Raw genomic sequence first — 15,794 nt, 5'->3', positions numbered from 1 at the left:
CAGTCCCGACCTTTGCTGAAGTCCTGGAGGATTCCTATAGAGCCATTTGTCCACACTGGAGCACGAGAAGCAGATTCTAGTATCAATGGAAGGACCAGTGTCAGAAGCCACCAGGTAGATGAGCTTTGTAGAGAATGAAGGCCAAGCCAGCAAAACCATGAGGCTTCCCCTTTCCCATGTCCTTCTATGTAGGCTGCTACCGAAGGGTAGAGCCCACGTTTAGAGTGGGTCTTCAAGGCAGTCAAGACCATCCCTTACGGACTCGAACTGTCCCCATTGTTGTGAGGGCCACATGTGCACTGATGTGCCGAGTTTCTGGTACTGAGGAGTGTCTTGTTCAAACACGGTATTCTTCCATCCTGCCTCTGCTCCCTCTTCCTCTACATCACGTAGGAGCCTGTGATCCTCTCCTAACGTGTCTGCTTGCCATGCTCCAGACCCCTCTTCTTCTCCTCACTCTGCTCATGGGCCACTCTCATTTCTCCGTCTCCATCTCTGTCAGCCACAGAGGGCCTCAGCTGTCCCTTCCTGGTTCCTGGGTTACCTGGCAGGTATGAGGAGAGGAATAAGGAGAAGGCAACCCTTTCCCTCTCTACCTTGACCTGAAGCAGATGTACACTCAGAAGTGAGAACATGAGCTTTTCCTATGGGAACACAGGTGTGCCCGTCTGAATCCCGATCCAGTGCACTCTGGGTCAAACTGCTTTTGGAGTTTGCTTGGGTAACTTTGCCCCTGTACACAGTACCAGTTTCAGAGAACCATCTCCCCAGTGGTGAAGCTTTAGAGCACGTTGCAGGCTACTTCCTCTGTTGCTTTAAGCCTCAGTACGTGAGGAGCTGAGGGGAGGGAACTTGGAGGTAAGGCTTCCGTTTCAGACGGCCAACACGGTCCCAACCTACAGGGACGTACCTGTGGTGTAGCTGAGGATGTGAGATGTTCAACTGCACCACAAGATCAAAGCTCCTAGATAGGACCACACTGCACATAAACCCTTCTTTCCTCCTTTTAAGTTGACTTGAACGTTTTGTCTCAGCAACAAAAAAACTGACTAACGCATTTTGCTAACTTAAACTGGTAAATAAGAAGATGACTGGAGTTAGTCAATCAAAGGGGCGTGGCCTTCATCCACATCATGCACAGTAACTGAATACAAGCCTAGCAATGTCTGGGGCCAACGGTGAGAACGGGTGGGTTGTTTTATCCCGTGGTCCTCTTCCAAGCGTTAGAATGGGTCTGTGATGGAGAAGTGTCCTGTAGCTGGCTGTCTCCCACTCTCCTTCCCGGAGTATGAGGTAGACAGAGAGTTCTCCAGTTACTTTTCTATAAATCCACTGGAGTACGTGGTATTCTCATTTAGTCCCCATCTTTTCAACAAAAACAAAATAGTTGGCGACTGAAACCATCTCCTCCCCTCTCTGTGCAACTCTTGTTAACTCTGGAAAATCAAAAGGCACACCCACAAAGATTTACACTAAAGAGATCAGTCCCATGGGCGTGGGATCCTGGTGGGCCAAACCTGAGTTCCCACATCCATGGAGGCAGGAATAGCATAAAACACAGCTGAGCCTCATGGGAGAAGCCAGAAGGACAGATCCCCTGAAGCAAAACTGGGTGCCACAACCAAGCAATGATAACCGTGTTAGGTCCTCAGTGGTCTGAGGAGGAGGTACAGTCCTTCTGTACCCCAAGGACTTGGCTCTAACTGTGGTGTTTTCTTCTTAAAAAGCAATGTCTGACCCTGCCATAGCCGAGCATATTAAAAATGTTGCTTATTCCTGTTTTAAGAGACTGGAGTCAGAGCTGATACATATGTAAGAATTTATCGTCCTGAGTATTTTCTATTGCACTTTGTTTGCATTCTGCTTCCAAGGCAGTGGTTCTCAAGCCATGGGTCCTGACCCCTTTGGGGGTCAAATGACCTTTTCCCAGGGGTGCCTATGACCATTGGAAAACACAGATGTTCACATTTTGTTTCATAAAGAATAGCAAAATTACAGTTATGAGGTAGCAATGAAAATAATTTTATGGTTGGTCACCACAACATGAGGAACTGTATTAAAGGGTCATAGCACTAGGAGGAAGGTTGAGAATCACCGATCTAAGGTCTTCCAAAGTCTTTGGAGCTCACTGGAAGCATCAAAATGACAAGGCTCACCGGAGGCTTTGAGGGACAGGGCTAGTGGAACACTAGCAGACGGGTCCCTGCTGTGCATGTTTGTCCTTAGCTCCTGTTGGCCCCTGACTGTGGGTCCAAGTGGAGAGAGAGAGGGGCTTACAGAGATGGGAGGTAGACTTGATGCTTTCACTCAGCCCTCTTTTCTGCTCCTTCCTCTGTTATGCTCAGAATGTGAGGGCGGAGGGGGTGTGGCTTAGACCTCAGCACTCAAGCGCCAGTCTTGATCTTGTGTTTTCTCTCAGTGGAGAGAAGTGTCTGCTCATGTGGTCCACCTTCCCAGAATCCCGCGATGCTCATTAAATAACTGTTGTTAGACTTGGATATGAAACCAGCTGTTTATTCCAGAGGTGGGATCCAAGTCTACCCTGCAGTTTGTTACCTCAAGTTTGGAACATTCTGGAAGAATCTGAGTCTACAGACATTCAGTTTCTGTCCTCTTGTGCTTGATTTCTTTTAAAAAGATAAATTTTGTATCTATCGTTAACTTGTACACATGTTTGTGCCCTGGGAGTTGGCTCTCTCCTTTCACTGTGTGGGTCCCAGGGATCAAACTCAGGCCACTGGGCTCTGTGACAGGTTCTGTGATTGACTAAGCCATTGCACTGGCTTTTTCTGTGGTGCCTGGGATTAAACACAGGCCATGAGGCTTGAGTAGCAAGTGCTTTTACCCAATGAGCCATCTTATGGGCCTTTAATGGTCTTTTTCTTTTAGAGAGAGGATTACTAAATCTATTGTGTTTCTGAATTAAATCAACATTGCCCTAAATGCTACATCACATATCTTTGCTAAAGTTGGTTCTTATGCCTTTGCCCTTTATTGCTTTAAAGATGTTAAAGAAAAAAACTTCTTTAAAGTGAATTTTAAAACAACAACAACCCCAAAAACAGAACCACTTCTAAGTTGTTCTTGAGACTGGAGACTTGGAGTTATGCTTTTCATTAAATTAATTGATTCCAGACTTTGGAAGTACGAGACCATATTGTTTTATTTTTACTTTGATTCACTCAACTACCCTGTAATTTCATTTCATGGAACCAGATCACCAATAAGAGACTGACGTACTAGACTCACACGTGTACTTGTGTTCAGTTGTGCACTCTGTCGTCAGGCACAGCACACGATGGTGACTTTCTGGGTCGGCGACAGCCGAAGGAAGGATAGCTCACCCTTTACTTTTCCTCCTCTCATTTCTGTCTCTCTTCTCCACCCTCTTCGTTTTTCTCTTTGTCTCCCTCCTTTCCTCCTCCTGTCTGAGCTTCTTTTCCTGGTTCAGTGTGGTTTGCTGGTGCAGAGGATACAGGGGTAGGGTGGAATGTGTGTGGGGACAATGGTTTTCTCTGACCATGAGCTGAAGGCCCATTGCACTGAAGCTTCCCTTAAACCTCAGCCACACCGACCTGGGACTGGCGCTCCAGAAGACCGGGGTCTGGGATGCTCAAGGGATGGCCCTTGGAAAGCTGTCAGCCACCCGGCAGCAAAACAAAGGTGCATGCTAGACCCAGAGAACCCCTGGGAGCCAAGCTTTGTGCAGCTTAACCTCAAACTGGCCCTTCATTTTATAGGCCACTTTTTCCTAAGAAATATCTAAGGTGGTTAGTTGGGAAGGCTTAGGATATCCTAAGGTTTATGTCCAGATCCAGAGAAGTGGATTGTGATATGTGTTGTGGGACCTATTGTTGGCATTGTGAATTTGACTGGTAAGGTACCAACCTATTTTCCTAAAGGAAGACCCCCAAATCCTAGGCAGTAAAAGCATTGCTTCGGTAATGAGGGGCTCTGTGTACTTGAATTTGCTTCTTGTCTGTGTTGTGCTGTGAAGGTGGAGAGGGTGGCTGCCTTAGTGGTACCATGTAAGGGTCATGATAGCACCTATCAGGAACATGTCCAGGTCAGGACTCATGCTAGGATTTCTAGGGCCATTCACATTTATTTCATAGACATCTGCTTGGCATTCTATGTGGAGTAGGACTGTCCTTGGGGCTAGGAGACAGGGGACAGCATGGTGGCCAAGCTTCCTGACCACTTGAACTTTTGTTTTTACAGGTCCGGTAGATCTAATTTGAAAGTTCAATATACTCTAAAATATACTTTGAAAATTATTATCATTGTTGTGTGTGTGTTTGATGAGTGTGTGTGTGTGTGTGTTTGATGAGTGTGTGTGTGTTTGATGTGTGTGTTTAAGTGTGTGTGTATAAGTGTGTGTGTGTGTGTGTGTGTGTGTGTGTGTGTGTGTGTGGTAGCATGCCAGGGAGTTCATGCATGCAAGGGCATTTGTATGAACATCAGGGGACAAGTTTGCAGACAACTATCTTTCTGCCTTTACATGAAGAATTGAACTCTCTGGTCTTGTGTGGCAAACACTTTATCCCTGAGCCATCTTCCTGACCCTAAATCAGAAGTTTGTTGGCCAGAAACCAAGACATTTCTGCATCAGATTTCATGTGACAGATCATAGTCAAAATAGATGTATATTACAATTTTTGTTTAAGACTTGGGCATGGGGCTACATGCTTTTTTTTTTTTTTTTTTTTTTTCTATTTTTCGAGCTGGGGACCAACCCAGGGCCTTAAGCTTGCTAAGCAAGCATTCTACCACCGAGCTAAATCTCCAGCCCCGGGGCTACATGCTTTTAATCCAGTCACTTGGGAGGCAGAGGCAGGTGAATCTCCAAGTGTTCAAGACTAACCTGGTCTACAGAAAGAGTTCCAGGCCAGACAGGACACACACACACACACACACACATACACACACACACTCAAGTCCCACCCCTAAGATGTCTCATTACGTATAAGCAAGTATCTAGGGCATTTGTGATCCAAACCACAAGGGGGACTTAGTCTGTGTTAGTTTTATATACCTTAGAAATAGAAATATTTTAGGCCTAAACAATGTTGAATAGGTGGTGGTGGGGGAGCAAATACTTCAGACCCAGACCAGAACAAAGAAGAGAATTAGACTGGTTTGAAAGCTTCACCGTGTTTCCAAGAGTGTAGTGGAAGGGCTGCCAGGGTTGGGGTTTGGAATTTGGCAGTTCTGAGGGCGGCTGGAGTAAAATGAAAAGGCACCATGGCAGATGGAATGAGTCATTTAAAATAGCCCTGTGTTGGAGGTCAAGCCTTTGTTTTCCACCGCATGGCCTGGAGCGGCCTCTGTGGCCCTAAGGGCCAGTGTCTGTGCTGTCCACGGAAAGCAGCAGAGCTCTCTGTGCTCCAGGCAGCTGCCTGACTCTTTGAAGCTTGTTTTCCTGTTTGTACTCAATCCCCTAAGGCAGGAGAAGAAGAGAAAGCCTGAACTGGCCAGGCTTCGCAACCCCAGCAACCCCAGCAACCCCAGCAACCCCAGCAACCCCAGCAACCCCAGCAACCCCAGCAACCCCAGCAACCCCAGCAACCCCAGCAACCCCAGCAACCCCAGGCGTGGGCACATTCGGAGAGATTTATTGTAAGGAATTGGCTCGGGGGACTGTGGGTACGGGAAGGGCTAAAATCCACAGGCTAGGCTGGCAGCCTGGTGCGGAGCTGGCCCCCTCTTAAGGTCAGAACACAGGTCTGGAAGAGCAGTGCCTTTCATTTAAGGAAGTGCTCTGAAGTCGTCTCCTTTACCCAAGTCTAATCTCTTCTAAAACATACCTTCCCATCACTACCTCACCTGGTACCTAGCCAGATGTCTGGGAACCATGGCATAGCCAGAGCAGCTTATAAACTGCCACAATCGGTCTCCTGTTGCCATGACACTCACATGCACGTCTCTACGCCACATCCTCTCTCTGAGTCTGCTTCCTGGACCCGTGCCTCCTGGTTGTGGGAGAAATAGCATTGTACACTGGGCACACGCAGGGCATGCATCCCAGAGGGGTGTGTCCTGCGTGAGTCCTCTTCCCACCAAGTTGACAGCTATGATTACGCTATCCCTTCCTTGATTTTTTTTTCCCTAAAGATACTTTGCAAGGCTGAGAATTCAACTTGTGTTGTAATTCTGCCAGGCTAGGCTGAAAGCTGGGTCCTCAGCAATCTGCCTGGGGAATGCGGGAGATCCAGCCTTCCTCTGGGAAAGACACAAGAATTGTGGGGCCATTTATGCTGTGTGAGCTGGGCATCAGATTCTAGAACTCTTCTGTGCTGCCTGCACAATGAGGAACAACCAGCCAAGGCCATTTTATTCATTAGCTGCAAAAGCCAAAGGGAACCAAACCCTACCTCAGTTATCAAATCCTCACTTTATACATCTTTGATCAGGAGTCCACAGGGGCAATGTGTTTGCTTCTGTGCAGTCCCATTAAGATGCGTTCATCACTGATCCCTTCACTGAAGGGTGAATGGAGTCAACAATGCTTTTATAGATAGGCTAGAAAGCCAATTCCAGAAGCCCCCAAACCAAGTCAAAGAACAGTCATCAGAGTCTGCTCCTGCAGAAAGCAAGCTAGCACTGATAACTGATGAAACCACATTGATAGTGTAGGTGATAAATTTAAAAGGAACCGAAGTCTGTATTTGATTCCAGAAAAGCAGATCCAGAAGGGACACACACACATGCACATACACACGCACACGGAGGGAGAGGTTAGTTTACACAGTCATGCTTTTTTGACTGTTAAGCCTAGGATCTGTAAAGAAAGCCAGGAGCTAGAGACTGCTATAGCTTGAATCTAAAGGCTGTCTGTAGGCAGAACACCTTTAAGAGAACCTATCTTTTTCCTCCAAGGGACTTTGACTGACTCAATGAAGTTGGTTCACATCATAGAGTCTACATTTTTGTATGATGGAAGGGGTTATGAGAGGATCAGGCTAGCCCAGAATTTACTGTATAGTCCGTGCTGAGCTGAAACTTTCATGAATTCTCCTGCCTCTGCCTCCCAGGGTGTTGTATACTCTGTCTAGAAAGTCTATCAATCAGAATGTTAATCTCATATAAAAAGTGTTTGTAATGATGTTGATACTGGTGTTTGAGCAAACATCTAGCTACCACAGCCTAGCCAAGCTGACTCACGAAAGCAACAATCACAGAGGCTGAGAACATTTCTCTAGAAACTTAATCTCTACAAACAGAGACTTGGCGGGGCCACAGGGTCAGGAAGGAACGTTGGTGGGGACATACAGTATCCATGTCCTTGTTCAGGTAGCTCCCGACAGCAGGTTGTGAGCATTAGGCAAGTTTCTCACACACAGCTCGGTGGGGAGAGGACTCTGGCTATGCATCACCGATTCTTTAGTTCCTCTTCTGGAATTTTAGCTCTTTGAGATCAGGGATGCATGTTTTTATATTTTCCCACAACACACACCTAGCTGTGCGACCATTAAATGCAGTGGAATGCCAGTTGCTGTCTGCTGGAATGATGGGGAGGAGGGGGTTGGTGGCACGTTCTCCAAGCTGTCACTATAGCCTGTTGGACTCCCAGGCCACTTGCTTATGGGGAGAGCAGCCTTGTTCACTCCCTCAGAGAGAGAGTTTGACTGCGGTGACAGCAGGCCAGACACATGTTGGGACTGTCATTCAAACTAAAAAGCCCCTTCAGAGTGAGTCCCCATGCAGCTCTGGCCACATCCTGCCAGAGAATGACAAGAGAAGGCATGGTCTCCATCTTGCTCTCTCAAGACTCTTTGCCTTAAAGTTTAGTTGTGTGTCTCCTAGATCCCAAGGCTGTCTATGTACACAACAAACATCAGACAGGGGACTCTACCTACGGCGGTTCTCAACTAGGGTGGGAATCTGGTGACCTTGCAAATGAAGTTGTCTCACACATACGCATGCACACATGCACAATTGATTTTTTAATATATATATATGTATACACACACACACACATATATATATATATATAATTAATTTTTTACTGAGCACACTGAATAAAAACTTGGCAGTCAGAAGTGCTAAGTCATCGTACCCATTTATCCAGTATGGAGTAGTCAAAGGACACATGTGGGGAGATAGAAATTGGAGTAGAGACATCAGAAGGAGCAAACATGGAAGGACTCCTCTGTGCCAATAGCTTCCCATCTTCATGGCTGATAATTCTCTAATGACTACAGGAGATAGATCTGTTATCAACTCCACTTTACAGGAGGACAGGCCGAGGTCCAGTGAGGCTAAGCAGGTCACTCACACATGAGTTTGACCCAAATGAGTGCGATCCTACGGTGGCAGGGAGGCGGGGAGGAACCCTTTGCTTCACAGACTGATTTAGTAACTTCGAGAATACCTTTTACCTTCTGAACTTTACCATGTAACTGTGGGATTCCGTGAGATTGTCTCTCCAGTTCCTTCCAGACCTTGTAAAGATGGGAGACTCTTGGCAGTAAGAAGTTAGCCAGGCCATTCCTGGCTTCCTCTCCCAGCAGTAGGGTCTACCCAGTCCAAAGGGGCGTGACACCGGGCAGCGGCAGACCTGTGAGAGACCTGTGCGTAGACCTGTGAGAGTGTAAGTGCAGACATAGGAACCTGACACAGCTGGGGTGGGGCAGGCAGAACCCCTCCTCTCTGCTCTGCTTGAGTATTTGCTCATTCAGACAGAGATGCTGCCACAGGACAAAGGACTCTGGATGGATTTCCCGACCCATTCCCCGCCCAGCCTGTGTAACCCTTTCCATGATGGTTTAACTACACTAGACCATGAGAAAATGAATATGAAGAGAAAAGGAAACTGAGGACATTCGCAAGCTGGTCCCAGTGGGATAGTTTGATCCCAGTGGGATGTGGCATTGACATCCACCCTCAAGTGACTTGTGTGTCTTGTCACCTCTTCCTCTCTTCTTCCTCCGAGTGCCATTGTTGAACATGAGCAGGGCCCCCTGAACCCCCCTTTTCCACCGTCAGTCTTGCTGAGCATGAAACTAACAACAGCAACAAAACCATTGTCCTCGTAAGTCCTGACTGTGAGGGGCGTGGTTTACCTGTCAAGTATTTAATCCTTAGACTTCAGGACCAGCCCCATGTAAGGGAGGGGAAACCGAGGCTTAGCGCAATCAACGACGTGAATCTGGAACTTGAATCTGCGTCTTTCTGGCCCTACCTGAGGGCGCCTGTCCAGGGCTCTGCCCTATGTACTCTAATGCATGCCCAAGTCTGATCCGCTCTTTCTTGCAGCTTGCCAGTGTTCAACTAGTGGATCCTATCCAGTGCCCTGTGACCCGGAGACTGGCCAGTGTGAATGCTTGCCTGGAGTAACGGGGAGGCGGTGTGACAGGTGTCTCTCCGGAGCCTACGACTTTCCCTACTGCCAAGGTAAGGAAGCCTGCGGCATGTTGGCAGCATGGTCCTCATCTGAGTGGGTGCAGCCAACCTCTTGGAGAAGCCTGATGAGTCTTCTCTACACTGACTCAAACCACCCTAAGTATTTGGTTCAGTCTTCCGTAGGCAGTGTTAGTGGAAGCACGGCCATCAACACACTCAAGCCCAGAGACAGTCAGTGCCCGAAGAGAACGACTTTAATAACCCATTCATAAAACATCTGGGCTTCTCAGTCCTCTGCATCAGCGTGGTCAATGTGACCTCACAAATTTGCCCTTGCATTGTTCGACGCCCCACCCAGCCCCTGTGCACCAAGGCTCATGCCTCTGTCCTAGTGACTCTCGGTGCTGATGTGGGCTGCATAGGATCTTTGCTGTAGGCTGAGAGGGACCAGAGCTGTGTTCTGGTCTTCTCCTAACACAGACACGAGCCACCTGCATTCCCCCAAGCTCTTTAATGTGGCAGCCCCAGGCCTGCCAATAGCTCCAGCCTGGGGATTTCAGAGATCTTTTGTGCTATGGAAGGAGGCAGTTTGTAGAAGACTGACCCAGACTTTCCATCAGAAAACTGGTCTTTGTAGGAACCCTCTGGTTCCTGGGGACACCAAGGGTGAAGCATCCAGAGCTGGGTAGGACTGGGTAGAAGAGAGGATGACATTTTCCACAACTTTCCTAATCAGAATTGTCCAGGGCAGAAAGTGTAGACAGCTACTGCAGGGCTTCCCCTGAGAAGGCCTGTGGTCCTCGTGAGGTCACCAGGTCTGTGAGTGCTGGGGCAGAGGCAGAGTAGCCATAGCTGTAACTGAGCTGGACAGTGACACAGGCCATGCCACGGGAGGAGCCCAGGGGTGTGGTCACTATGGAAGACAAAAGAAGAGAAAATGAGGTGTGGGCTGCCACAGAAAGAGGGGGGAGAGAAGGACATCATGAGAAACGGAGACAAACTTATAAAGAGGAAACAGGCAAAACGATAAGGGACAATTTGTAAGGATATATGATCCTGTTGTGTATATGTACCATGGCGAAAACTAGCCATGGAAGCAGGCTCAACCAGGTTCCTGTCAGTGCAATACCAAGACATTGCAAGTGCTCAGAGATAGCCTCTGCAGGGAAGGCAGGAAGGCACATCAGATGACATCACCAAGAACTTCAGTGCACACACGGACAGGGAGAATTAAAATTTCCCTGTTTTATGTTGACCTTCTTTTGAATGGATGTTTTAGTTATAACATTTTTTAAAAGAGGTGCAATATCGCCCTCTTCTGGACAATTCTAAAGATGCTCAAAATTTCAGTGTAACCATCACCCATTAAGAAAGGAGGTTTTGCAGGGAAGTTAGGGAAGGATCTGGGAGAAGTTGAGGGAGGAGAGAGAATATGATCAAAATATATTACATGTAATTCTCAAAGACAAATTGAAATATATATTAACAGTAAAGGGTATCAATCATTAAACACAGAAAGGAAGTTGTGTTCCTAGGCAGGGCACAGTCACTGAGTGACAAATGAGTCAGGGCAGACCCAGTATCACAAAGATCTCCTGGCTTGTCTTAGTGTGAGTTACACATGGTCTCTGTCACGTATCTCTCAAAAGCATAGATGTCAGTGCACTTTTTAAAAAAGGGGGGAATTTAACAAATGTTGCAGCATCTAGATCATCAGCCAGACTTGGTAACACTTCTGAATCTCCTGCAGGGTCCAGCAGCGTTTGCGATCCAGCTGGGACCATGGACTCCAGCTTGGTAAGTAGGGGCCTCTGTGAAAGGTCATGGCTACCCTGTGGAAACCTCCTGAAATTAACGTAAGACACAATTTGCTTAAATTGGGCAACCTCATGATTTTAAATTCAAGATGCATATGTATTTGTTATTAAAAAATAGTAAGGTTTACTTAAATTTCACATCCTGGAGTCCTGCAATTAGTTTTTCCTGGAGGCTACTTACAGAGGACTCAAGTTCAGTTCCCAACACCCACCCACATGGTGACTTACAGCCATGCTTAAGTCTAGTTCTAGGGGATCACGTGCCTGCTTCTGGCCTCCCTGGGCACCAGGCACACATATGGTGTGCATATATACATGCAGGTAAAACACTCAAATGCATCAAATAAAAATACCCCCTCTTTTTTATTACTTTTAATTTTTTTTTTTACAGTCCAGTATTTTCCCCCTCTGGGTCTGCCCTCTCATGGTTTCTCATCCCATTCTTCCTCTCCCCTGTCTATCCCTCTCCGCCCCTCCTCCTGCCAGGCCTCCCCACTCCCTGGGGCCTCGAGTCTCTCCAGGGTTAGGTGCATCTTCTCTTAGGCAGTCCCCTGCTGTATATGTGTCAGGGCCTCTTATCAGCTAGTGTACGCCGCCTGGTTGGTGGCTCAGTGTCTGTGAGATCTCGGGGTCCAGGTTACTTGAAACTGCTGGTCCTCCTATGGGGTCACCCTCCTCCTCAGTTTCTAAGAGTTTTTCCCTAATTCAACCACAGGGCCCCTGGCTTCCTTCTCTTGGTTGGGTGTAAGTATCTGCATCTGTCTAGGTCAGCTGCTTGTTGGGCCTCTCAGAGGACAGCCATGCTAGGCTCCTGTCTGTAAGCACACCATAGCATCAGTAATAGTGTCAGGCCTTGGAGCCTCCCCTTGAGATGGATCCCAATTTGGGTCAGTCACTGGACCTCCTTCCCCTCAGTCTCGTCTCCATTTTTATCTCTGCAGTTCTTTTAGACAGGAACAATTCTGGGTCAGAGTTTTTGACAGAAGCAACCCATCCCTCCACTTGATGACCTGTCTTTCCATTAGAGGTGGGCTCTACAAGTTCCCTCTTCCCACTGTAGGGCATTTCATCTAAGGTCCCTCCCTTTGATTCCTGACTATCTCTCACCTCCCAGGTCTCTGGTACATTCTAGAGAGACACCCCACTTCCCACCTCCAGAGATTGCATATTTCCATTCTTTCTGCTGGCCGTTAGGGCTTCTGTCCTGTCCCACAATACCCCATCCCAATTTCTGATCATGTTCCCCCTTTCCCCTCCATCTCTCCTCTCACACCCAGGTCCCTCCCTCCCTCCCTCCCTCCCTCCTCTGATTGCTTTCTTCTCCCAAGTGGAATTGAGGCATCCTCACTTGGGCCCTTTGACTTGTCTCCTGGGTATTCTGTACTTTTTTGACTTCTATCCACTTATTAGTGAGTACATACCATGCCTGTCCTTTGGGGTCTGAGTTACCTCACTCAGGATGATATTTTCTAGTTCATCCATTTGCCTGCAAAATTCACCATGTCCTTGTTCTTAATAGCTCAGTAGTATTCCATTGTGTAAATGAACCACATTTTCTGTATCCATTCTTCTGTTGTGGGACATCTGGGTTGTTTCCAGCTTCTGGCTATCATAAACAAGGCTGCTATGAACATAGTGGAACACACACCCCTGTGGCATCATGGAGCATCTTTTGGGTGTATTGCCCTAGAGTGGTACAGCTGGGTCTTCAGGTAGATTATTTCTAATTTTCTGAGGAACCTCCAGATTGATTTCCAGAGTGGTTTTACCAGTTTGCAACCCCACCAACAATGGAGGAGTGTTCCTCTTTCTCCACATCCTTGCCAGCATTTGCTGTCACCTGAGGTTTTGATCTTAGCCATTCTCACTGGTGTGAGGTGAAACCTCAGGGTGGTTTTGATTTGCATTTCCCCTGATTACTAAGGACTTTGAACATTTCTTTAAGTGCTTCTTGGCCATTCAAGATTCCTCTGTTGTAAATTCTCTGTTTAGCTCGATACCCCATCTTTCGATTGGGTTGTTTGGGGTTTTTTGGAGGTTAGCTTCTTGTGTTATTTATATTCTTTGGATATTAGCCCTCTCTTGGATGTAGGATTAGTAAGGATCGTTTTTTGTCCCAATCTGTAGGTTGCCAAGTTATCCTTATTGACTATGTCCTTTGCCTTATAGAACCTTTTCAGTTTCACGAGGTCCTATTTATCAATTCTTGATCTTAAAGCCTGAGCCATTGGAGTTCTGTTTAGGAAATCCTACCCCCCAATCCCATGCCAATGAGTTTGAGGCTCTTTCCTACTTTCTCTTCTATTAGGTTCAGTACATCTGGTTTTGTTTTGAGGTCCTTGATCCACTTGGGCTTTAGCTTTGTGCAAGGTAACAAATATGGAACTATTTTCATTTTTCTACATACCGACTGTCAGTTAGACCAACACCATTTATTGAAGATGCTTTCTTTTGTTCATTGCATATTTTTGGCTTCTTTGCCAAGTGTCCATAAGTGTGTAGTTTTATTTCTGGGTCTTCAATTCTATTCCGCTGATCTACCTGTCTGTCTCTATACCAATACCATGCAGTTTTTTTTTTAAATCACTATTGCTCTGCAGTAGAGCTTAAGGTCAGGGATGGTGATTCCCCCCAGACGTTTTTTATTGTTAAAAATTGTTTTTGCTATCCTAGATTTTTTTGTTTTTTCCATATGAAATTGAGAATTGCTCTTTCCATGTCTTTGAAGAATTGTGTTGCGGTTTTGATGGCTATTGCATTGAATCTGTAGATTGCTTTTGGTAGAATGGCCATTTTTACTATGTTAATCCTTCCAATCCATGAGCATGGGAGACCCCTCCATTTTCTGAGGTCTTCTTATTTCTCGAGAGACTTGACGTTCTTGTCATACATATCTTTCACTTGTTTGGTTAGAGTTACACCAAGATATTTTATATTATTTGTGACTATTGTGAAGAGTCACACTTTTCTTTCTCAGTCCATTTTTCATTTGTATAAAAGAAGGCTACTGATTTGTTTGAGTCAATTTTATATCCAGTCACTTTGCTGAAGTTATTTATCAGCTGTAGGAGTTCTCTGGTGAAATTTTTGGAGTCACTTATGTCTAATATCATATCATCTGCAAATAGTGGTATCTTGACTTCTTCCCTGCCAATTTGTATCCCATTGATCTCCTTTTGTTGTCTGATTGCTCTAACTAGAACTTTGAGTACTGTATTGAATAGATATAGGGAAAGTGTGCAGCCTTCTCTAGTTCCTAATTTTAGTGGGATTGCTTCAAGTATCTCTTCATTCAAATTTATATTGGCTATTGGTTTGCTGTATATTGCTTTTATTATGTTTAGATATGGACCTTGAATCACTGATTTTTCCGATACTTTTAACATGAAGGGATGCTGTATTTTATAAAATGCTTTTTCAGCATCTAATAAGATAATCATGTGATATTTCTTTGAATTTGTTTATATTTGTTCTCAGCTGCTTTGGAATACCACTTCCCCTCCCTTTTCAAGTTCAAAAGACTCTTTAAAGTAATCCTGGGCTTTAGTAAATCCCTTGGCTTATCTTTCATGGTCAAAATTTATTTCGCTAACAAAGCTTTGCTGAAAACACACATTTGAAACAGGTCTTGACTTCAAAATGCCAGATATCGTTTGATTTTCATTTCCAGGGTTACTGCCAGTGCAAGCTGCATGTTACAAGCCCTACATGTAGTGTCTGCAAACCACTATATTGGGATCTGGCCAAAGAAAACCCCCGTGGATGCTCAGGTAAGCTGCCCCATGTATTCTGCCATATCTTTCAGAGTCCTTGCTTCTTTATTTTTGCCTTCTCAGTAAATATATCATTCTCTCAGATAGTTTATCCCAACCAGTTCCCCTCCTCTCCCCCATTCCTTCTAGCTCCCCACCACCTCCCTCCTTTCCCAGATTCACTCCTTCTCTGTTCCCTCTTTAGAAAAGAACAGGCCTCCAAGAGATAACAGCCAAGCAGGACAAGCAAGATACAATAAGACGAGGCAAAAAGGCCCTCATATCAAGGCTGGGTAGGGCAACCCAGCATGAAGAAAAGAGTCTCAAGAGCAGGCAGAGAGTCAGAGAGACATACCTGCCCCTGCTATTCAGAGTCCCAGAAAAACACCAAGCTTATCTAAATGACATATATGCAGAGGACCTGGTGCAGACCCATGCAGGCCCCGTGTTTGCTACTTCAGTCTCTGTGAGCCCATGTGAGCCCTGCTTAGTTGGAAGTGGGGTGGAGTTTGAGCAGAAGGGATGGGTTTTGGTGGGCTATGTTAAGAGAGCTCTGTGTCAAACCAATTCGATTTGTTCAACATGTTGCTTTGGTGTCCCCCTGCCTCCATTCAGGGCAGAACTATCATTTTCAAGTAAAGATTTATCTATACTGTTTCCATTTGAATTTTGTTGTTTGGGAAGGCAGCTTCTTGATAAATACCTTTGAACTCTTTGCTTTTATAAACCACTCTTTCTGGATAAACTTTATTTTAATTTTAATGCACACAATATAACAATGACATGAGCCTACTGCATCTTCATTTTGTACAATTATTAAAGCCAGGATACCAAGTAAAAACACCTAACAAGAGGTCTAAGTGAAATGACCAATCTTTAG

General features: G+C 45.9%; 1 protein-coding gene across 1 annotated transcript in view; it reads left to right on the top strand.

Annotated features, from left to right (window-relative positions):
- Positions 1–15,794, top strand: part of Lama3 (laminin subunit alpha 3) — a 228,620-nt gene that overhangs the window by 81,739 nt on the left and 131,087 nt on the right. The window contains exons 13-15 of the mRNA XM_032885613.1: positions 9,259–9,396; positions 11,096–11,142; positions 14,833–14,932. Of these exons, the coding sequence (XP_032741504.1) occupies positions 9,259–9,396; positions 11,096–11,142; positions 14,833–14,932 (285 nt within the window). The remainder of the gene's footprint in view (positions 1–9,258; positions 9,397–11,095; positions 11,143–14,832; positions 14,933–15,794) is intronic.

This window comes from Rattus rattus, chromosome 15 (genome assembly GCF_011064425.1).
Source record: "Rattus rattus isolate New Zealand chromosome 15, Rrattus_CSIRO_v1, whole genome shotgun sequence".
Taxonomy (NCBI): Eukaryota; Metazoa; Chordata; class Mammalia; order Rodentia; family Muridae; genus Rattus; species Rattus rattus.
Note: the sequence above shows the minus strand (reverse complement) of the source record. Positions and strands in the feature narration are given on the sequence as shown.